The sequence below is a fragment of the Dendrobates tinctorius genome, unplaced genomic scaffold (assembly GCF_039654945.1).
Source record: "Dendrobates tinctorius isolate UK_male_01 unplaced genomic scaffold, ASM3965494v1 ptg000032l, whole genome shotgun sequence".
Classification (NCBI taxonomy): domain Eukaryota; kingdom Metazoa; phylum Chordata; class Amphibia; order Anura; family Dendrobatidae; genus Dendrobates; species Dendrobates tinctorius.
Genome location: NW_027361700.1, coordinates 23,814,201 through 23,837,814, shown reverse-complemented (window position 1 = coordinate 23,837,814; position 23,614 = coordinate 23,814,201). Strand labels below are relative to the sequence as shown.

General features: G+C 41.5%; 1 protein-coding gene across 2 annotated transcripts in view; it reads right to left on the bottom strand.

Moving 5' to 3' along the window:
• THRA (thyroid hormone receptor alpha) overlaps nucleotides 1–23,614 on the bottom strand; it is a 149,258-nt gene that overhangs the window by 8,089 nt on the left and 117,555 nt on the right. The window contains exons 3-7 of one of the 2 annotated variants that reach the window (XM_073572601.1): nucleotides 15,660–15,721; nucleotides 11,486–11,616; nucleotides 7,112–7,259; nucleotides 6,697–6,902; nucleotides 1,657–1,803 (exon numbers count right to left, since the gene is read on the bottom strand). In XM_073572601.1, coding sequence (XP_073428702.1) covers nucleotides 1,657–1,803; nucleotides 6,697–6,902; nucleotides 7,112–7,259; nucleotides 11,486–11,616; nucleotides 15,660–15,721 — 694 coding nt within the window. The remainder of the gene's footprint in view (nucleotides 1–1,656; nucleotides 1,804–6,696; nucleotides 6,903–7,111; nucleotides 7,260–11,485; nucleotides 11,617–15,659; nucleotides 15,722–23,614) is intronic. The other variant, XM_073572602.1, reaches the window with a different exon arrangement.

The following is a 23,614-nucleotide window of genomic DNA, read 5'->3' as shown; positions in this document are numbered from 1 at the left end:
CCCAATGGATTTTTTCTTTTGGGGAGTACTCAAGGAGAAAGTTTATAGTCGAAAACCAAAAAGTGTCAACGATTTGAAAAATTACATAAGAGATGCATTTCAAGAAATTAATACCCAAAGTGACTTGTGCAAAAATGTTTGTCAAAGCGTAAGAGGCAGACTTCAAAGCTGTGCAAATTGTGATGGAAAACAGTTTGAGCACCTGCGCTGATAAAATTTAAGGGCTTTTGTATTATTGTTAAGAATAAAATTTAATTGTCAATGTTATGCTTGTGTTAGTAAATATAATTTTATATATAAATCAAAATAAATGTTATTATTTTCTGTCCACCTACTTTTGGACCACCCTGTATATTAGGCTGTATGAGCTGCTGCTTACAGAGCTGTAATTCTGTGCTATGAGGCCTACTGAACATTACGCTGTATTATCAGCTGCTGTTTACAGGTCCGTAATTCTGACTATGCGGACTCCTATACATTAGGCTGTATCAGCTCTGTAATTCTATGCTATGCAGACTCCTATACATTAGGCTGTATCAGCTGCTGTTTACAGATCTGCAATTCTGTGCTATGAGGGTTCCTACACATTACGCTATATCAGCTGCTGTTTACAGATCAGTAATTCTGTGCTACGAGGCCTCCTATACTGGCTGTATCAGCTGCTGTTTACAGATCTGTAATTCTGTGCTATGAGGCCTCCTATACATTAGGCTGTATCAACTGCTGTTACAAATTCGTGATTCTGTGGTGGCGGCACGGTGGCTCAGTGGTTATCACTGCAACCTTTCAGCGCTAGGGTCCTGGGTTCAAATCCCACCAAGGCCAATTCTGCAAGGAGTTTGTATGTTCTCCCCATGTTTGCATGGGATTCCGCCAGATACTCCGGTTTCCTCCCACATTCCAAAGACATACTGATAGGTTTCCTCCCACATTCCAAAGACATACTGATAGGGAATTTAGATAGTGAGCCCCATGGGGGGGCAGTGCTAATAATGTCTGTAAAGCAATGTGGAATTAATGGCGCTATATAAATGAGTAAAATAAATATAAGGCCTACCAAACATTAGGTTGTATAAGCTGCTGTTTACAGATCTGTAATTTTGTGCTATGAGGCCTCCTATACATTAGGCTGTATCAGCTGCTGTTTACTGATCCGTAATTCTGTGCTATGAGGCCTCCTTCACATTAGGCTGTATCAGCTGCTGTTCACAGATCTGTAATTCTGTGCTATGAGGCCTCCTATAAATTACGCTGTATCAGCTGCTGTTTACAGGTACGTAACTGTGTTATGAGGCTTCCTATACAGTGTCAATAATGTTTGTAAAGTGCTGTGGAATAGCGCTATATAAGTGAGTAAAACAAAAATAGATTAGGTTGTATGAGTTGCTGTTTAAAGATCTTTAAATTTGGCCTAATAAGCTGATATTGCTTCACATTGTACCTTAGAGTGCCTACAAATGGAAAAATAAAAGTTACTGGAACCTCAATTTTGCTGATGTCAATCTGTAGAGTCCATGTATGAGTAATTTTGCTGATGTCAATCTGTAGAGTCCATGTATGAGTACTGAGCGCTCCAGGCCAAGATGTCTGTGCTTCTCTGGCCAGTATTATAGTGTGTACCAACCTCAATAAGCTTTTCTTTTCAGGACCACTCACCTCGGAGAACATAGGCAGTTTCTTGGCAAAGTCCACCACTCGGGTAATCGCAGGGGTGATTATTTTGGTGAACTCACTGAAAGCTTCTAGATCAACTTTATCCCCATCTGGCATTGACGCCATGGGAGACTGCCCAATGTCTTCAGGCTTTCATGTCACAGGGGAGAAGAGGAGAGATACAAAAATGGCATGAATGTGTATGCAGGGAGAACATAAAAGAAATCTACATGACTAGCAGAATAAAGATCAAACCTAGGTTTCCACTTTCTCCATGAATGGAAAGACTGGATTGAGCTGCAAATTATCCACTCGCTTGGCGTTTATCCAGCAGAGGGAGCCGTATAACAAGGTAGGACAACCGTAAGGGAAAGAGAGCGTGTACCCTCCACGTGACACAGAGAGGAGGGAGTGGGGAGACAGCATGGGAGGAAGGGAGGGAGAGAAGGAGCTGCAGCTCCCAGCTGCTTCTATCCTTCTCAGACAAAATGTACATGCGTGCATCATGTAAAGGCCTGCAAGAAGTATACTAATCATAAATGTGCAGGAATCCATGATCAAATCAATGCTGTCTGGGTATCGAGAGTCAAGCGCCAAGTTATAGGGTCATCAGCCATGTTGTGCACAGATATCATCCATTAATATACACAACTGCTCTATGCGGAAAGCATATACTGTACAGATAATACATGTACCAGATAACACGTACAACACGGCAGTAATGCTGAGGCACACGAACTTGAGTGAATTTCTAGAACGTTCTGCAGCACAGCCATATGGTGAGATATAGGAGAGTGCACTGCATCATCTAAGTAAAGGGAGGCGTTACTGGCAGAAATCTAACACTGCTGCGGGAAGAATAGAGCATGAATTGCTCCGTTCACGTGTGGCGGGGAAAGTTTGTGAACTGCCTAAAGACAAGGTGATGGATAGCACACAGCGGATGAGAAAAAAAAGTAGGACAATCGACTGTGCAGACGGCGTGGCACAGTGACAGATATTGGCACACTACAAGCACGATGCTTCCTCTGTGTGTAGGAAGGTGAAATACACACCAGAACAAATCGCAACATTTATACGTTATAACACTTTTAAAGGCTGAACTTGATGGACCTGCGTCCCAACGGATGTAGCCCTGCGTCCCATGCTAGCATGTCCCATGTTTATGAGTGTATCGTGTACGCTCACTTCTGTGCAAGCGCTGATACAGCATGACAAATCTATTGTGTAAACAGGCAGCAGCACTGGGGCACTCTGACACAGCTGTGGGTCTGCCAATATCTATTTCCAACCCTGCGTCTGCCTGCGAAAACCAGTCCAGCCTCCTGACACTTGTGTGACTGTAGAACTGCACTTGTACATTGCTGTGTCCTGGCGATCTGTAGGTGCACAAGTCCAATGAAAAATAAACCTAATGTTTTTGTTCGACATCAGTGGCGGAGAATTGGCTTGTCTGACCGTAGCTATGGTAGGTATGAACGTACTACTTCTTGTCAATTCGGGCTATCAGATTTCCAAGATAGCAAAGAGCTTTGAAATGTTCTTGTGACAACACTTGGAGATGTCTGCAAGACACTGGATGATATATAATAATTACACATTAGTTCATCCCGCACCACTGCAAGATAAGGGTATGTCCGAATGGGGTGGAATTGCTGCTCTGGCAATTTAGCCAGAAACCTCAGTGCCATCTACAGAAGCAAATACCCATCAAATCATATCGATTTAAGTGATCTGTCTGTGGATTTCACACTGCAGAAAGGGTAAATAAAAAACCCTTAAATCTCCTCCCCTATTAATACTAATCTGTCCCTCTGCAGGCTCTGTAAAACTAGGCCTACTGCAATTATGATTCGTCCCGTGTAACTACTGCAGCGGGCACATTGGACAAGACGCCATTAAGGGAAGCTGGATTATACAGAGAGTGGCCAGCAACCAGGCATGGAAGCCATGGAAGAGCCAAAAGAGGGGAGTACATTAATTTTACATTTTTTCTTCAGGAGTTGCTGATTTTGCTGTGGATCTGTGGGTGATCTGCAATAAAACTCACAAATGCAGATTTGACATCCCTATGGAACCCAATGGCGAAAATCTGCAAGAAATTGGCAAAATAAATTGACATGCTATCGATTTAGAATCAGCACTGACTTCAGACAGATTTTTTTTCCAGATTTGTTAAAATCTCAACCTCTTTGCGGCTACTATAAAACACATGAGATTTTCCACCACTGTGCAAATGCATACGAGCATATCCTAAAAAATTACCGTTTTAGGAAGCAAATTCTGGCACGTGTTAGCTTGTGAAATATCAGGTATGCCCTAAGTGCTATTATTGTGAAACGGTACAGACAGCCATGAAGTGGTGGTCCAGGCAAACTCACGGACGGGGCTGCTATCTACCAGAATGCATGGCTCCTACGGAACAATTTAGTGGACGAGGGATAACGATATAAGACCGTTTTTCAGGGTTTTGAGCCTTAATACCAAATGTTAATGCTTCTGCTTTCTTAAGATATTTTGCACAATTGTAACTTCTAACCCTGAATTAACAGTTTGGGGAAGGCTCTTTTCATGTTCAAGCATGAGTGAGCCCCAGTGCACAAAGCAAGGTCCATAACGGCATGATTGGGTGAATTTGGTGTGGAAGAACATGATTGGCTGCACAGATCCCAGACTTTAACCCCATCTAACACCTTTGGGATGAATTAGTAGGGAGATAGTGGGCCAGACAATCTCATCCAATATCAGTGTCTGCCCTCACAAATGTTCTTCTGATGAATGGGCAAAAATCCCCATTTTTCAAGTTGCAATACCCACAAAGAGGAGATCAACTCCATATTAACACCAATGGTTTTTGAATGTCATGTCCACCAGGTTCATATAGATGTGATAGTCAGTTGTCCATATTAATGTTCCCATATAGAGGATACATGGGCACTAGTCTCACACAATGGCAGACAGAGAACGATAATCAAAAAGACTTTTGCATTATTCTGATCCTCAATGCAAGAACTACAACTCTCAGGATACCCCCAGGTACAGGGTCAGGACTTCACTGGTGTGATGACCCATGCATCCTTATTATCCACTCACACACTTTACAGCACGCAGTGTTGCTTTGCCAATGGGTAAAAGTATAGAGGGGTATAACAGATGCGGCTTGCTCTCTCCAAGAGGTCACAGCCTCTCCATCTGCACAGGATGTTTGCTTAAGGAAATCAAGAGATTCCCGGCTGTATCCTGCCATGTACACATATCAAAATCTGTGCTTCCCTATAACTCATTATAGTACCAACCATACATGTATCCTCTAAATGGGGTTAATTAGGATTGCATGCTGCTATGCTATTAGATGGCCGATAGCTATGTCTTGCTCCAGGCCTCTGTGCGTGGATATTGCACTCCCCAGATCCCTCCAATAACATCTACAGATAGCCCAGTTTTTTGTTATATACACAAACATACATATATATTATATATATAATAAATTTGGATGCAAGCCTCTCGATCTACTAGCTATTAGATCAAAAGTAGAAAATAATGAGCCTTTCTCACATTTGAAAAGTGCCTACCTGCTTTATTATTTTTAGATATATTTTTATATTAGGGGCTCTCTACAAACATGACATAATTGGTGGTATTGGGTAATTAGTATTTGTTTTCCGCCAATTTGTTAGTTGCATATTGGTCAGTAATATGTTAGTGTCGTCAGCTATTGTCGTGGCCTTTTTCTATGCAGAATGAAAGGCCATAGTTTGTATGGTGGTACACACACTTCCTATGGAGGCTGAGGGTATGTGCACACATTCAGTATGTGCAGCAGAGAAATGTACAGCAAATACTGGAGTGTTGGCAGGAAAAATGCTGCATAAAATACATTCTTTTTTATTTGTTTCTTTTTCATTCATTTGAGAATGCTGCAAAACACTGAAATAATCAACATTCTGCTGATTTGAAACTACTTCAAATCTGCAAGGAAAAAACAGCGTTTTCGTGAGATTTCAGAAACCTCTTTCACTTTGCTGGTAAATGTAAAATGCAGGGTGGTTTTTTCGTGGCAAAAAACATGCTGAAAAAACCCCTGAAGAAATGCACTGTGTGCACACGCCCTAAAATATGTTTGAGCACATATCAGAATAGAGCAAAACCTGGTAAAATATCAGAACTGTCATTATTTTATATCTTAGAGGGCTAAGTGTTTCTGTCCATCCTTCCACTGTGAGATGACAGCTCTATAGGTCTGAAAAGACTGTGCAGCTGCCAAGAAGCTATTACTAAGGCTACTTTCACACTTGCGTTTTTTTGCGCTGCGTGCGCATTACAAACGCGCATAAAAAACGCATCATACATTTTTTATGTGTTTTCTTGTTTTTCTGCGCATGGTTTTTAAAAAAAAAAGCATGCTTTTTTTGCGCTGACGTCATGAGCACGTCAGCGCACCCATAGACTATAATGTGTTTTTGGGTGAATTCCGTGCGCATGCATTTTTTTGAGACAGGTCGGGCGCACAAAAAATGCAACAGGATGCATTTTGTGTGCCCGGGCGCACACTGCAAAAAGACGCATGCGCATACAAACGCATACAAACGAATGACTATGCGCACCCATGTTAAGTATAGGGAAAAAAACGCATGCGCATTTATGCGCAAAAACGCAGAGGAAAAAACGCAAGTTTGAAACCAGCCTAAGAACAGGAAAATAAGACAAAAGGGAACATTTCTACTGGATACAGAAAATAGAAATTTAAGATCTTGTAGAAGGTTTTGGGTACTAATTAGTCTTAATATAGTTCTTTTTAAAATAGCAGAAATTGGTACATATGACACCAAGTAATGAAAGGGTGCAAAATCAGAGCTACTCTGCGGATATACAAATATACCGTACAACTGGAGTAGGTGACACTGCTGTGAAGATCATGGTGCATTAATGAAAAAAAGAAGTTGCTGATGTCTTGTGAACATGGCCACCCCAGACCAATGTCAGTCCATACGGTCGTATACACTGATTATTTTGTCTAGATTTCTTATTTGCATCTTGCCTCACCAAGAACTTCCTGCGCTGCTTCCAGTGGCTGCCCTGTGCATTGGTACTTCGGTGAGCTTCTGTCACTATACGGATCAGCTCCCATTCTTCACTGCTTGGCTCAGGCCGCTGCTGCAGAGTCTTGATCATCTCCTCCTTTCGACGCCGTTCCCGATTTTCTTCAATCAGCTTCCGCTTGGCTACCCGCTTGGAATCATCCAGGACAACTGTGGAGATGGAGGCAGCTAAATAAAGAATGTAGAGCAGAAGGAAACCATACATGTCCTCGTATCATACAACATGTCCAGTGTTTTATAAGGTGTACCTCTGTGATAGGAAACATGTAGCATAGCTAATGTAATAAATAAGACTAGAATACAAAGAACGGCTTGTAATTATAGCCAACCATCACTCTGATCATGGAAATCATACTTACGGTCCATTGCCATGCCCACAGCAATACATTTCTTAAAGCGACAGAGCTGGCACTGATTCCGGGTGATCTTGTCGATGATGCAGCATCCATCGTACTTGCAAGAATATGACGGGTGCAGATTCTTTTGGATGGTGCGGCGAAAAAAGCCCTGCAAGGTGAAGAGAAAAAAAAAGACATTTTCATGACTTTAATTTCTATAAGAGATAATGATTAATTCTTCTCATTTTCTGACACCAGAATAGGTAAAAAGAAAATGTACAGGTAATTATAATTTTTGGTTTTTAATAGCTAAATAGCTCCTATCTGTCTGCGACTTCTCCAGATAAAGGCAGCATGCAAACCAAAAATATGGTGTCATGGACTTTATACAACCCATCTGGCTGAATAAAGGATATTATACTTGATTTTTGGATTTGGAGTGCTGCCTATATTTGGAGAAGTATACATGAAGAGGAATCTGGCAAGGCTTGTACCTATTGCATAGTTCATTGCAGCAGTGTGAGTTTCTTATCTGTCTATCTATCTATCTATCTATCTATCTATCTATCTAATATCCATCTATAGATAATAAAAAAGCCAGCACTCCAATCAAAGCAAGATTAGATTGAAAATAAGTGGACATTATTAAGTCTTGAGAAAGATTCTATGAACTGAAATGCTGACATTTGGGCCTAAAGTCCACTTTCTTCGATATAATCTTGTTTAGATTGGAGTGCTGCTTTCTTTATGATCTATACTATGGAATAAATTGGACGTTTGTTTGGAGGCCTGGCACCCATTGCGAGTAGTAGGTAAATGGTGCTGTTCCACTATTCCCTGTTTCTATCTATCTATCCATCCATCTATCTATTCATCTATCTAAATAAAACAGCAGCACTCCATAGGAGCCAAGATATATGCAAACACTGAAAACATTTAATGTAAACTGTATTATAATTCAGTAAGATGAACTTACAAAAATGAAGGTTCTTAGCGCATAAATTGGCCAATTCATGTGTGCCCATCAACCGTGGCAAGGTGACCTCCCTCCCTGATGGGTCCCTGTTCTACTGTACATACCTCTCATAGCCTACAACTCATATGGGTAAGTAAAATTGATATACATCACCTGCTGGTCAGTGGGAGGAGTGCAGAGTCAGGCTGGAAACCGTCACACCTTAAATAGTAAAATATAATGAAAAAACCTGACCAGCACCTTCTAGGTGTGAATGTTTTCAGTAGATTCAATGTTTTCAGTGTTTGCATATATCTTGGCTCCTATAGAATGCTGCTGTATTTTATTTTTCTATATAATGCAGCTATCACAGCTGGCACCTGTTCACACCTAGGAGGTGCTGGTCAGGTTTTTTTCATTATATTTTGCTATTGGAGGTGTGAGTGCCTCCAGCATGACTCTGCAACTCTTCCCATTGACCAGCAGGCTCATAGCCTAGGAGAGACACGTTTTATCCATTTAACTGTAGGCTAATAGCTCAAGAGAGGTATGTACAGTAGAAAAGGGACCCATCAGAGGGAGGTCATCTTGCCACGGTTGATGGGCACACATGAATTGGCCAATTTATGCGCTAAGAACCTTTATTTTTGTAAGTTCATCTTACTGAATAATAATACAGTTTAGATTCAATGTTTTCAGTGTTTGCATATATATTGGCTCCTATAGAATGCTGCTGTGTTTTCTTTTTCAATATAATGCAGCTATTGCAGTTGGCACCTGTTCACACCTAGGAGGTGCTGGTCAGGTTTTTTGTTTTTTTCATTCTATCAATCCCATATCTATCTATCTCATATCTATCTCATATCTATGTAATACCTATCTATCTAATACCTATCTATCTATCCATATATCTATCTCAACTAGAATTATCCATCTCATCTTATATTTATGTGATTTCTTTTCTTCAGATACAATTGTGCTAAAAAGGTTACATACTCCGGCAGAATTTTTGCTTTCTTGACACTTTTTCTGAGAATATGAATGATAACACCAAAACTTTTTCTCCATTCATGGTTAGTGGTTGGGTGACGCCCTTTATCGTCAAACTACTGTTTTCTCTTTTTAAATCATAATGACAACCTAAAACAACCAAATGACCCTGATCAAAAGTTCACATACCCTGGTGATTTTGGCCTGATAACATGAACAGATGTTGACACAAATGGGTTTGAAAGGCTACTTAAGGTAACATCCCCACCTGTGACCTGTGACCAAAGCCAGGAAAATATTTCCAGATGCAAAGAAAAACCCACAAATAACATCAGCTGAAATATTGGACTCTCAGAAAAACTAGCGGTTTGGATTTTTCAGGATGCACGTAAGGAGGCACTTGAAGAAAAATGGGCTGCATGGTCGAGTCACCAGAAGAAAGCCAAATGACCCTGATCAAAATTCACATACTCCATTTCTTAATACCGTGTATTGCCCCCTCTAGCATCAATGACCGCCTGAAGCCTTTTGTGGTAGTTGTGATGAGGTTCTTTATTTTCTCAGACGGTAAAGCTGCCCACTCTTCTTGGCAAAAAGCCTCCAGTTCTGTAAACCCCTGGGCTGTCTAGCATGAACTGCGCGCTTGAGATCTCCCCAGAGTGGTTCAATGATATTGAGGTCAGGAGACTGAGATGGCCACTCCAGAACCTTCACTTTGTTCTGCTGTAGCCAATGGCAGGTTGACTTGGCCTTGTGTTCTGGATAATTGTCATGTTGGAACATCCAAGTACGTCCCTTGCGCAGCTTCAGGGCTGATGATTGCAAATTTGCCTTCATTATTTACTGATAACGTGCTGCATTCATCTTTCCTTCAACTTTGACCAAGTTTCATGTGCCTTTGTAGCTCACACATCCCCAAAACATCAGCAATCTACCTCCGTGTTTTAAAGTAGGAATAGTGTTTCTTTCATCATATGCGTTGTTGACCTCTCTCCAAATATAACGTTTATGGTTGTGGCCAAAAAGTTCAATTTTGATCTAATCACTTCAAATTACCTTGTTCCAGAAGTTTTGAGGCTTGTCCCTGTGCTGTTTTGCGCATTGTAGGCGAGATACTTTGTGGCATTTGCGCAGTAATGGCTTTCTTCTGGCGACTTGACCATGCAGCCCATTTTTCTTCAAGTGCCTCCTTATTGTGCATCGTGAAACAACCACACCGCTAGCTTTCTGAGAGTCCAGCATTTCAGCTGATGTTATTTGTGGGGTTTTCTTTGCATCCAAACAATTTTCCTGGCATTTGTCACAGGTAACAGGTGAGGATGTTACCTTTAATAGCCATTCTAACCCATTTGTGTCAACTTCTGTGCATGTTATAAGGCCAAAAACACCAGGGTATGTAAACTTTTGATCAGGGTCAATTGGATCTTTTGGGTTGTCATTATGATTTAAAAAAAAAGAAAAAAAAACACAATTGTTTGACTATAAATGGCTTCACCCAACCAGTAACCATGAGTAGAGAAAAAGTTTTGGTGCTATCATTCATACTCTCTGAAAAAAGGCCAAGAAAGCAAACATTTTGCAGAGGTATGTAAACTTTTGAGCACAACTGTATAAAGTTTAGTTCTACGCTTCTAACAAATACCTTACTACAATTATATGGCAATGCTGAATATCTATCTATTCCATCCCTCTTTATCTCTCATATCTGTAATATCTCCCTTTCTAATATCTATCCATCTATCTGACACAATATACTTGTCGCTCGCCTCCCAGATTACTCTTTATATTGTTTAGGCTGTTTTTAATCCATTTTAATCCACTGTGGCCATTTCCTGCTGGTATTTCCTTCCTAACTCTGTGTGCAAACTACAAGAGGCAGACATAGAAACATTATATGCCATACAGTTCAGGAGTAAAGAATATGGTCCCTATTACTGCAGCCTGGAAGAAGGATAGCAGTTAAGCAGCTAGCCACATAATATACACAGTGATCAGTTCCCTGGAGAATCTTTGGCTTATATATTAATTATCTGTTTGTATCACGACCATTGGGCATTTCCATTATATAATTAACTCTATAACGAACATTGAGCATTGCTGAAAAACGGTTTTGTTGCCATAGCAACCAGTCTGCGCTTAACTTTTTTTTTTTTTCAAACCACTCTATGCTGTGCTCTGATTGGTTGGGCAACAAATTCTGTTTTTCCATTAGACGGTTCTGATAAACCTGTCCCTATATGTGTAATAGAGACAGAAAAAATTTTCAAGATATCAACAAGCAGCGCTGTGACCAAATCCTCAGCGTTCTGTGCTGTCAACAATCTCATTTTAATGACATATGCCATCACTTTGACAACGGGAGAGACTATCATTCTAAACATGGACAGATGTCAATATATCAGGACGTCAGCAATTAGAGACTGAAGCGGAAACGACGCCGGCTCACTCACCTTGCAGCCCTCACAGGTGATGCACCGGTAGTGGTAACCTGTGGCCTTATCGCTGCACACCACGCACGGCTCGTCTTTGTCCAAGTAGCTAGGGATGTACCCTGCAGAGAGCAGAGATACCGAGCTGTCACCTGTGTCGCCGGGTGAAAGGAGGGGGACAGTCTTATTCAAGTCAATAACACAGATACAGGCTGTGGGGGTATGGACAGACTCCTGACACACTGTGCCAGAACAACGGGTTAAAACAGAGAAACAAGCAGAGTGGCTCAAGACGGGCAAAGACAATACATAGGGTCTGATGGAGGCAAGACACACACAGCCATAGAGGACACACACAGCCATAGAGGACACACACAGCCATAGAGGACACACACAGCCAGGCCAACGCATGGAGACATAGGAACACAAGAGGGCCTGTTCATTGTGTCGTAAGCAATTATCCAGTGTCTCTCAGTTCTGAATATCTCTCTATCTTGCCATTTCGGAAGTAATTATGTTTTATAACTCTGAGATCCTGTCTGGACGGTGCAGAGATGGCATTGGGGTGAAAGGGGGCCTGCTGCGTGGGGTGAAATGGCGGCTTCTGCTGCAGAGGGGCTAAAAACGTGGGAGGGAAGGCCTGACATTAGTGTTATGAGACACATCATGGTTGTATTACAGAGGAACCACAGCACCACCTGCAACGTGATATCAAATAGGAGGGATCACCTTGCTGATGTGCTTCGTCAGGACATAAAGTCATTTCAGATTCATCAAAGCTATTTATATGTATAATCCCTAATAATAGTCTAGGGCGTACTGTCTTTCCTGGAAAAGGGGGACCTATAGACCAGACAATGCTCCTGGGTAAAAGGTATGCAAATTAATTTTCCTCCAGTAAGAGGAGTTTAGTGGCACCACTCTGAGCTGAGCCACCTTCACGGGCTGCCCTATGGTAATTATGATTAGGGATGATAGGGCCACTAAAGGTACTAAGGTAGTATTACTTTCCATAACCACATAATACGTAGCCAATCCGCTTACATAATGCCCCCACTATGTATAGCCAAAGACCGCCTATTAGTGATGAGTGAACATGCCTGGATAAGGTATTATCCGGGTACGCTCCGGTGCTGACCGAGTGGCTTCAGCATGCTTGAATAATATATTCGAGACCCCAAGGCTGCATGTATCATGGCTGCTCAACAGCTGCAACACATGCAAGGATTACCTGTTTGTTAGGCAATCCCTACATGTGTTGCTGCTGTGGAACAGCCATGAGACATGCAGCAGAGGGGACTCGAACATATTATTTGAGCACTCCGAAGCCACTCGGTCAACACTGGAGCGTGACGCCAGGATAACGCCTTTTCAGAGAACAATCACTCATTTCTACTGCCTATCACTACCATATGACTAAACACAAGCTCTGCAATTCACTACATAATTTCATGCAGGATTTCCAGATATTAAGATTTCGTAATGGCAGAAAGCAGTTTACTATTTTGGCTGGTTTCACATTAGCGTTTGGAGGCGCAGCGGATGCTCACCGTGAAACTCCGCCCCCTGCCACGCCTCCTCCGGTCAGCTCCGCGGCGCATGACACTGCATGCGACCTGCGTACCCTATCTTTAGCATTGGGTACACAGGCCGTGCGCAGGTATGCTTTTGCCACCGCATGCGTCCTTTTGACGGTGCGCCAACCTGCCCCAAACGCAACGTGTTGCATTTTGGTGTGATCGCTGCACCGTCAAAAGAACGCATGCGGCGGCAAAAGCATACCTGCGCACGGCCTGCGTACCCAATGCTAAAGATAGGGTACGCAGGTCGCATGCAGCGTCATGCGCTCATAGGTGGAGCTGACCGGAGGAGGTGCGGCAGGGGGCGGAGCTTCACTGCGAGCGTCCGCTGCACCTCCAAACGCTACTGTGAAACTAGCCTTAGAAACAGTAAATATTCAGAAGCCATCGTCAAGCCCAAACTAGTCCTGTCAAGCTGATGACAGATTTGTATTGATACTAGAATTACTTTAGACAATGACTTACAGAAATGTGATTTATTTATTTCATGGATTGCTAGTTACTATAGCAGAAGAATTTTGGTGGGAGCAGCAGTTATAGGAATAGCTGATAAAATAGTAAGCATACCTTCCAAAATATTGCAACAAAAGAGGAGAGCGTACTACACACATTAGCCATACTGCCAAACCACATTTGTAAGATACAGCAAGGGAGTGAAGAATGGTAAAGATTAACCCCTCCATGTTTTTAAGATTCTCCAAGAAAGCCAACCCAGTTACCAACAGAGCGTGCGTCAAGCTCTAATTTTCCTAATCCTTAGCGATCAACTCTCGAAGAAGTAATTTGTCAGCCTGTGTCTTACCATGGACCCAACACAGGACCATATGGATTTGTTTCTTGTCCATGGACAAAAGGTAAACCATAGAGAGGCGGTTCCTAAAGCTCTAGGCCTAAACTATAAGGTTAGTTTCAAACACCTAAAATTCATGATCAGTGGTGGACCATGATGTCGAGATAGCCACAGATCTCCTGACCCAAATTCAAGAGTATCACAGGCATATATGAGGGCAGTGAGTTTGAGTCAGGAAACCCGCAGACAGTCCAGACATCGGGGTCTGCACATAGTCCATGAACATTGTGTCTGTGAAACTGGCCTAATCAGACATTCAGAGTTTTTTGTCAAGGAATTTGCAGCTGACTCCTTTCCAAAATCAAAAACTCAATATATAATCTTCCTGAGTTTAAAGGGAACCTGTCAGCAGTTTTTTTGCCATTTAATCTTTGAATAGCTTAGTGTATTGACAGAGAGCCTGATTCCAGGGATGTGCATTTACTCAGCAGCTTGTTGTAATTTCAATACAATCAGTGTTTTATCAGCAGAAGATTATTACTAGAGGACTAGGTGTGGCTTGCAAGGCAGGCAGGCTAATATGTGTAACCCGGCCCCCACCACTGATTGGCAGCGTGCTGACAATGCACACAGGAAACAGCCAATTAGTGGTGTGGGCGGGGTTCTATACAGCTTATCATTCTGATCATTGCTATATCTACAGCAGAGAAAGTAGGGATTCTCTCAAAACTACACCAAGTAGTCCAGTAAGTGATGACACATCGCTGGAATCAGGGTCTCTGCTCCTACATCATGCTGCTTTCAGGTTTCATAGAAAAAAAATCTGTTGACAGATTCCCTTGAATGAAAAATGCTCCAAAACCCAATGAACAAACAGCACCATGTGCACTCTAGCAGTGTTTTCTCATTGATATCAAGAGTAAGCTTTAGGTCATTTAAAGCACTTATTATGTGGATTCTGGAGCTAAATTTGTTACAAAATTCAAGTAAAAAAATCCTTGTGGAGAATTTTTATGTGGATATTGGAGTACGGTAGATGTTGCTCCAAAAGCAATATGAAAAAAAGCTTGAAATACTTTGCTGCAGAATTACCAGGAGTGTCACCCTTTGTATGACCAAAGGGTGAAATCTGTGATGAAAATCCAATGTATTGAGCAGATTAAAAAAAAAAAATGTACATTTCTGGTAAATCTACTCTTCAATTTTTTTCCGCAGCACATGGATGAGAGATTATAAGATCTAGTTTACACTGCTGTAACTGTAGTATACAACAGACTGTCCATCTGGAAAATCTGAATGAAACATCCAATGTATATAGAACCCTCTGTCTATACCCTACGACTGCGTTCATACATAGCAGTTACACCTTGGCTTGGAATCAATCACTTGGAAACAGCTGTTTCCCAGCAAGAGTAAGTGATTGGCAGCGATATGGCAGCACAGCGCTACTATAATCTAATGCCACAACTGTATTGCAGCATGGGTACGCAGTATAAGTTTGGGTTCACACATAAAAAATGATGATTAATTGCTTTTAACCCAATTTCCCAAACTTACAAGAAAAATGACAAATTTTCTCTGCTATTAAAAAAAACAAAACACGACAAAACAGACCGAATGTAACTGCAGCAAGTCCTATGCTGATAATTGAGATTTATCAATGCTTTCCTGGAGAAATCCTTACGAGAATTAGCAAATGAAATGATGTTGGGATCCAGAAGGAGTGACAGGAGAGGCAGGACGGATTATACAGTGGGAGGAGTGATAGAAATGTCATGTCTGAGAAGCAAAATCCCCTCCCAAGCACCCTGAGTGGACATCATACCTGACATTCCGCCTTTTCCCATGCATTGGCTATTCTTCCTTTTACGCTTCCCATCCGGCCACCTGTACGGATAGAGAGATAACATGAATAAAAGACAAGATGTAGAGGCTGTCAGAAATGTGTGCATTGTACCCACAAATTCAGCTATAGAGAAGAGAGAGTCCTCTAATCCTGCACGTCATTAACACCCAAGTATTAAAACTCTTACCAAACAGGACGCCACCTAACACACCTACGTTTGAAAACACTCACCTTGAACTTAAATGCACCGGATTACTATATTGTGTCACTGTGTCACTTGCTGTCTATGTCAAAGTGCTGACCGGCACAAGCTGCCGAGTATCACAACCCCTTTGAATATGAAAAATTCCTTAAGACTTGTCTGATAACCACCTACCTCTCGTTTTTGTGTAGAAATAACAGGATTGTTAACTTGGTAAAGTTTGATTTTGTTTTTTGTTTTTTTTAAAGAAAATTGGGCCGTAAGAAAAAAAAATACAAAGTTGGGCTATTCCAATATTTCTAAAGTCCCTGTTGGTCCAGAGAGGCGAAAAAGAATAAATGTAGATTCCTTAGTGGTACAATTGTCTAAGACCTTAAAGAGGTTAGTAATAATTTCTAGGAAAAGAGACCCCGTGCAATGTAGGTTATGTTCACAGATTTCCAAGGATTTTTTTTTCCAGTAAATTCGCCCCAAAATTCTTAAAGTGTAACCATCATCGTTTTAACATTTATTACATAAACTAATAGTACACGTGAAAACAAGAAACTTTGTAATATATCTTATCAGAGAAATCTGCTTTTTTCACCTTCTGTATTGATCTTCCAATCTCAATTCAGGAGTAAAATTTGTATTCAGTGAATTTCCCATTACTAAGAAAATAGATGAAAGCTGGTGCTTTTAAAATTCTTTGGGAAGGAGGAGCTAGAGACAGACACATTCTTCTGCGGATTCACTTGAAATGATATTTACAGTTCTCCATAGAACTTTATGAGCACTAAATGCCATCCCCTATCTCAGGAATGAGAAAAACTGTACTCACTGAAGACAGATTTTGAATTATGAATTTTGAAAGTAAATGATCAGTCCAGTAGAAGAAAGATGCGGATTTCTACTCTGGGACTGATCATATCTGATTATTTCATTTTATCTGCATTGATCATTTCATTCAATTTTACAGGGAAAAAAAATCACTTCCAAAACACTTGGAAAACTCTTTATATTACTTTATATGGGAAATCCACTTTTCCGTTCATGAAAGGAGTTTTATTTTAGCATTTTTGTTTTCTCTTCAGGTTTTTTAAAAATGTCTGGTGTAAATAAAGAAAAAAAAAGTCCAAATCACTTCTTGGAAGAGGATTCTGATGTAATCCAGGCCGATTTTACACGTTCTGATATTTCCGGTACAGGAAAAAATGGTACCGGAGATATCCGTGTCCGTGTGTCACATCCATGTGGCATCCGTGTGTGATCCGTGTATTGAAACAATTTGTTTCAATTTTAACCCTATGACTTTAAAAACGCACACGGACGGCATCCATGTGCGGTACGTGTTTACATGGACCCATTGACTTGTATGGGTCCGTGTGATCCGTGATGTTGCTCAAAAACGGACATGTCAACGTGTTTTGCCCACGGATACACGGTCCGTGAAAACACCCTGACATGTGCATAGACCCATTCATTTGAATGGGTCTACGTGTGTCAGTGTCTCCGGTACGTGAGAAAACTGTCACCACACGTACCGGAAACACTGATGTGTGAAACCTGCCTAAGCTGGCAATGTCAAATCAAAAGGCTGCAAGAAAAAATAAAAATAAATGCTTAAGGAAAAAAAATTCTAAAATTCTTCAAATCCACTTCAGGAAAAGAAAAACTCCTCCAAGAGTTCATCTTAAAAGGAGAATTTCTTGAAGAAGGATTTTTCTTGAACAAGTCTTCAGATTTGATCTCCTCAAATGACTCCATGTGAACATGGCCTAAAAATTGTCTCAAGGAGGAGTTTATTTTATTGGCGAACTATCAGTCTCCAATATATCACATGCCCCAACACTGAGTATCTGAGTGGTACAGTGCCGTCCATGTGGCCTGAAGGCCAGAGCCTCGTTGCACTTCTACGACACTTACATTGAGCCTCTCATAAGAACACAGAAAAACGATGACTTTCAGTCTACAAAAAAGATGTTTTAGGATTTGGATGGTCGAAGTTGGTTATGTCAACACTGCAGTGCCAGAGAACAGAGAAGATACAGTGGTAGAATAGCTTACACTAACTTTTCACCTGATGTACAACCTGATTACAACTGGTGGGAAAGATAGAAAATAAAATATTCTGGAGTGCTTCCTTACATCAGCTATGGCAACCATGAAAAACGCACCCAACTATCCATATAAGCAATTAGTAGTAGGCTGTATGATGTATCTTTTATGTGCAATTGCCATGAATGACAATAAGGTACACAAAGAAGCGACCCGGCTCATCTATGGGACTTGGAAGTCTAGAAGAGACAACTTTTCCTTGCCTGGAGATGGCAGAAAGTTCTGCAGGTTGTGTATTAGCGAGGGGGGGGGGCAGATAATCTGCTCCATACATTCCTTCTGTCTGTGTCATAATGCAGTGGGAGTAACAGGTTACATGTTCTATGGATTCTTTCTGCAGACTTAATGCAGAGGGGGAGGAAGAAAGTTGCTATGCATCTATTCAGTCTGCGGAAGTCTTTCACGGACAATATTACTTTTTATATAGAATAAGACTGCGTCACTTGTCATTGGGAGAAGAAGGTTACCAGAATATCAAATGTATTGTCTCCGTCTGCACCATTCAGGCAGGTGTGTGCCGCACTTCATTTCATCACTGCGTGCCCACAAGTACAAGGGGGGAGAACACATAATACATCCTTGTTATGCTACAAGGTCACACATGGAGCATGCAAAACTTTCCCTAAAGAATCATTTAGAGACATGATCATCATTTCACTGGCAGCATCAATGGAAACCAGGCAGGGGCAGAAGACAGATTAGACACTCGTCTCATTTTTGACAGATAGTAGTGAGATGAGAAACATATCAGTATCATCTGATGGGTTGTAATACTTTCATACAACTTAGTAAACAACACATGAGTCGACTATGTCATGTAATTGTAGGGGGTCTCAGAACCAAAAATCTTCAAGTCTTCTTAGTTAAGTGACCTAATTGTCATGTGTCAAAGAAAAGTCCTAGTGGGCAGAGCACTTCTTCCTTACGTATCGGGTCTTGCTAAAAGTAGTCAACTTTCCTTTTTCCTTTTGCTCATCGCTAGCTGATTGTCATCGTTTCCTGCCTTTCTAGAAAGGATAAAAGAGGACCAGCACCATGATGTCTTCTATAAAAAGATGCTCCAGAATTGCCATTTCATGGGGAACGCAAATATGAACTAAAACAGACATGTCAGGAGTGGTGACATCTTTTTCCAAAGCAAAACTCGGGTGAAATAAGAAGTTTCCCATTGTTTGGCTCAGGTTTGGGTGGCAATGGACGTAGAGAGAGGACTGGTGGCCAATAAGGTATATGTGGCACGTGTAGCCATACAGCAAGTTTGTATTACTACTGGTGGGCATATGATATATACCACCCCATGGATAAATGCTGATAAATGGGCCATCTGTCCAGCTTTAGAGAGAAAAGAAAGGAAGAGGATGATGGCTGCAGACTTTAAATCTAGATTTTGTATCTGGGTGGAAAATCTGTAAATGTCACCATGTGAATAAGTGAGGTCCACACTACAGCCATCTATACACTATGTGTTCGGTGGCCCTCTCTCTACATCTCTCCTTGGGGTAATGTAGTGGTTAATAAGCCCTGGTCTGTTTGGTTCTGCTTTGCGGCATTTTCAAAGGCAGGAATGTTATTTTTGGAAGTCGACATAGGGTACTGATTGCGGAGGATCCATACCAGGTTTGCCATAAACAACTTTGATTCCCACCAGATGCAGGGAAAATCAAACCAGAGATAAACTTGCACAGATGAGAAGAAGGAAGAAAAGGCCGACAACAGAGAGAGCAATTCAGTTTCTTCTACTGCTTAAAATGAAAACAGAAGGGTGTGCGGAGCGAAAACACAAAAAAAGGTTGCAAGGAAGCATAGTAACAAAAGAAATTGAATGGAAAAGAGAAGATAAAAAAGTTTAAAACAAGCAAGCGATAAGGAAGGGAGCAAAAGAGGTAAAGAGACCTGACATACAGGAAATCAGTGATAAGGTAGCAGACAAAAGGTATATTGTACAAGTAAAGATTACTTATACGGAGCAAAGGTGAGAACGATTACAAAATTAATAATGCAGCTATGGAATATGGTGCATGTCAGCGTTCCCTGCTGAATTCATTGAAGCCCTGCCTGAGAGATCCTTAGCACCTCTGGTGAGTACCACGTGCAGCTGACGGTGCCAGAGAAGGTGTGACTGGGGCACAAGCCAACGACAGGTCACAGGATCGTCACAAACCTCCTAATTCTCATTGCTCATTGTTGTGTTGCCTAAGTGAGATGTTGGTCCACACGTGGGCTGTGCTGTCACAATCTCCAGCATCCAAATCACAGCAACACAGAGAGAGGACATCTGAGAGCAGCGAACCGAGCATTGAGATAGATAGATAGATATGACATACATAGATAGAGAGATAGAGAAAAATGGGATAGATAGATTAGATAGATATTAGATAGATATGGGATAGATAGATAGATACATAGATAGATAGATATGAGATAGACAGGTATGGGATAGATATGAGATAGATAGATAGATAGATAAAGTTAATTTCAAGATCATGCAAAACTACACTTGGGATTGACCTGATCATGTCCATTCCAAAAATACCACCTTTTACAGGACTTGTGGGGCATGTTTTGAGGAGCCCTATCCTGTAACTTGACGCCATTGAAGTCTGTGCACACCATACCCACCACTGAATTGGTGCAATGCACCTTTGCAGACTATATTCTTCTCTATTGCATGCAATTTGCTCTTTTTCTGGGTGACTACCATTTTATTCCATGTAGCTACAAGTGTGGAAGTAGTTGCAGAACATTGTGCCAGAGGGGAAAATGTGAAAGATGAATAGGTGCTATCTGTCCATGAGAGGCGATGGAGGCCTCAGGGAGGCTGTAATAGGCATTACAAAACTTAATGAAGATTTTACACATTTGTGTGTAGTGAAGCGTGAGCTTGGGTCTTCTCTGCATACGAATGTACTAGTATTAGTCTGGCTCCATGCTCTGCTATATGATGAAATGGCAGCACTCTACCACCTGTAGCTATATAGGTGCACACACCCACACAGGTGTCTTTCAGAGGCCGTTGCTCCTGCTAATATTATAGAGCATGTATATGTATTTATGGCTGCTGTTCATGTACAGAGCAGTCTGGAGCTGTATACAGCCACATAGGTGCAGGCAGGGCACACAGACTTGCAGTTATGCGGAACTAACCATGTCTAGCATGCTATATGGCAGGGAGTGGCCCCCACTGGAATTGCCTTGCTTTGTGCAGGATAAACAGTATATACGTTTGAACACTCACACACAACATATCAAAGGTTGCACGGGGTAAGAGAAACTTTTATTGTCCCCATAAAGATAAAGTTGGTGGGATCACAGGTTCTTGTCTGTGTCATCTGGGCAGGTTTTATGAAACTTAAGTAATGTGTCACTAAGTGGAAGCAAGGACAAGTCTCGTACAGCCTATGTGTCACCTTACAGGTATAATCTGCTTTCTCACGCATCTATATAATATATCACTGCCCAACTAGGAAGATTCACCAGTCAGAAACCCATGAAAGACCCAGTGGAAGCCGTAACGATGGATGCATTGGTCTTGAAAGGCATCTGTCAGGGCCATTTTACTGCTGAAACTAGAGTTATGGCTGTATAGGTCTTAATGGAACAATTAAAATGATATCTGACTTGTAGTAATCCGATGTGCCAGGGCTGAGAAATGAAGCTTTACAGCTACATTCAAATTATCCATGAAGTGTATTAGGGGCGTGCTACAAATGCATGGACACGCCTCCATTGCACTTCCAGAATAATTTGCATGTAACTTCAAAACTTGATTTCTCAGCCGTGGCATAATGTATTCCTACAAATCTCATTTTTATTGTTGACCTATACAGTCATACTATGAATTATTTCAGTAGTAAAATTGTCTTGACAGGTTACCTTTATCTCAGCCTTACCAGAAACAGATGAAATTCAGAATATGCAGAATATTTAGCAAGTCAAGGACTGGCAGTCATGTAAATGTTTACTTTGCAGTTGCTGCTTTTAACAAACCTGCTATCCTATGACAGATCTGTCTTCCGCGCCCCGCTAAAACCTGTGAGCACGGAAGCATTTGATGTTAAGGACACATCTGATGATAGGAGATGTTATATTTTCCACAACTTTCAAAGGTCGTTTAAGACAGTCATGTAATATATTCCACGTGTGTTATCTCTGGTGACCTTAGAGGAAGGGAACATTACATAACGTGACATAACATTCCTGAACTGTCACCTCCGAGTGGACTGAGCACGCTTTAGGCCGCACACCTCAGCTGGAGCAGCACACGTATCTAGCTTTCATTCTACTCCATGGAGGTTTCCATATTGTCAACTTGAACAATGAAGACTTCAATCACATCTCACCATCACATCTGCTCTTGAATAAAGTCTTAGACAGTCTTGGGGGTTAGGTGAGTGGTCAGTGTTAATGGCTTCTAGGTTGGTAAATGCATTGTAATGGGTATTTCATCAATATGTTTCAGATGTTACTGGCGGATCATGTCCAATGTCTCATATCTGTGCCCCACTACTCAGCCATCTTATACATTCCCCTACTAGCTCCTCAGCTATAGGTCTGAACTGTATGAAGGTAAAGACGGGGTAATTATACCTGCACTGCGGGGGTTATGCTTACATTGGACACCTCAGTGAAGATGAATATCTGCAAAATTCCCCCTCTAGTCCGCCTCTCCCTTTTCTCAGGTCCCCCCCACCCCTGGTAAAGTACATGCTGTACCAGACAGGGGCCTGGGCAAATTGCCAACTCATGAGGTCTTCCCAGTTCATGGCTCCAGGCCAAGGCCTGCATCCCGACACCTGAAATATCCCCCTGGTGACAGGGAGGGGACGAGCATTAGAGAGGAGAGTCAGTCACGGGACAGGGAGCCTGTGGATAAACATCCGTCTCCTGACTGACCTCAAAGGTCAAACAGTTACCTTAACTCTCCCTTGACTCAAAAAACTGTGACTAGATTGTCAGCTCCTTGTACCACAGCCCAGAGGGGAAGAATGTGTAAAAAGAAAAAAAAAAATCATCTGACAGGTGACATGACGTCATGGAGGAACTGAAAGTGGAGACCTTCTATGGGCTGATGCAAAACTTCTGAAGTCCTGCAGACTTCTGCTTCATCTCCCCTTGAAGACATTGTGTGCTGTCAGCTGATAATCTCTCTGTATGGATTTCCCGTACTCATGTAATGTCAATAATCATCCTGAAAGTTACGTGACCTGAGAAAATAAAGGAGAAGGAAGATACATCTCGATAGGTAAGGTCCATCACCCTACATGCCAGTGTCAGTTGTGTGCCTAGCTTATAAGGTTAATTTTAAAAAATTATATATATTCCCCATTAAATGAATGCACAAATACACAGTGTTAGTGCGGCCATCAATGGACAGATCTGAACATCGTCAGTACCAGACCACTGGCACGGAGGACTAATCAAGTTTACATGACTGTTCGCAAGTTTTGTATCTTATCATACATGGATGATCCTTGATTGGCTGTTGAAATGACAGTGAAGTTTGTTGGTTCCCCTTTTCCCAGGATCTTAGATCACATTAGACCTGTTAAAAGCAGGTCCTGGAATCCCCTTTTGAATTGATTACACCTTTGCAGAACTCAAATAATATAAAAAAAAAACACAATATGCCTGGAAG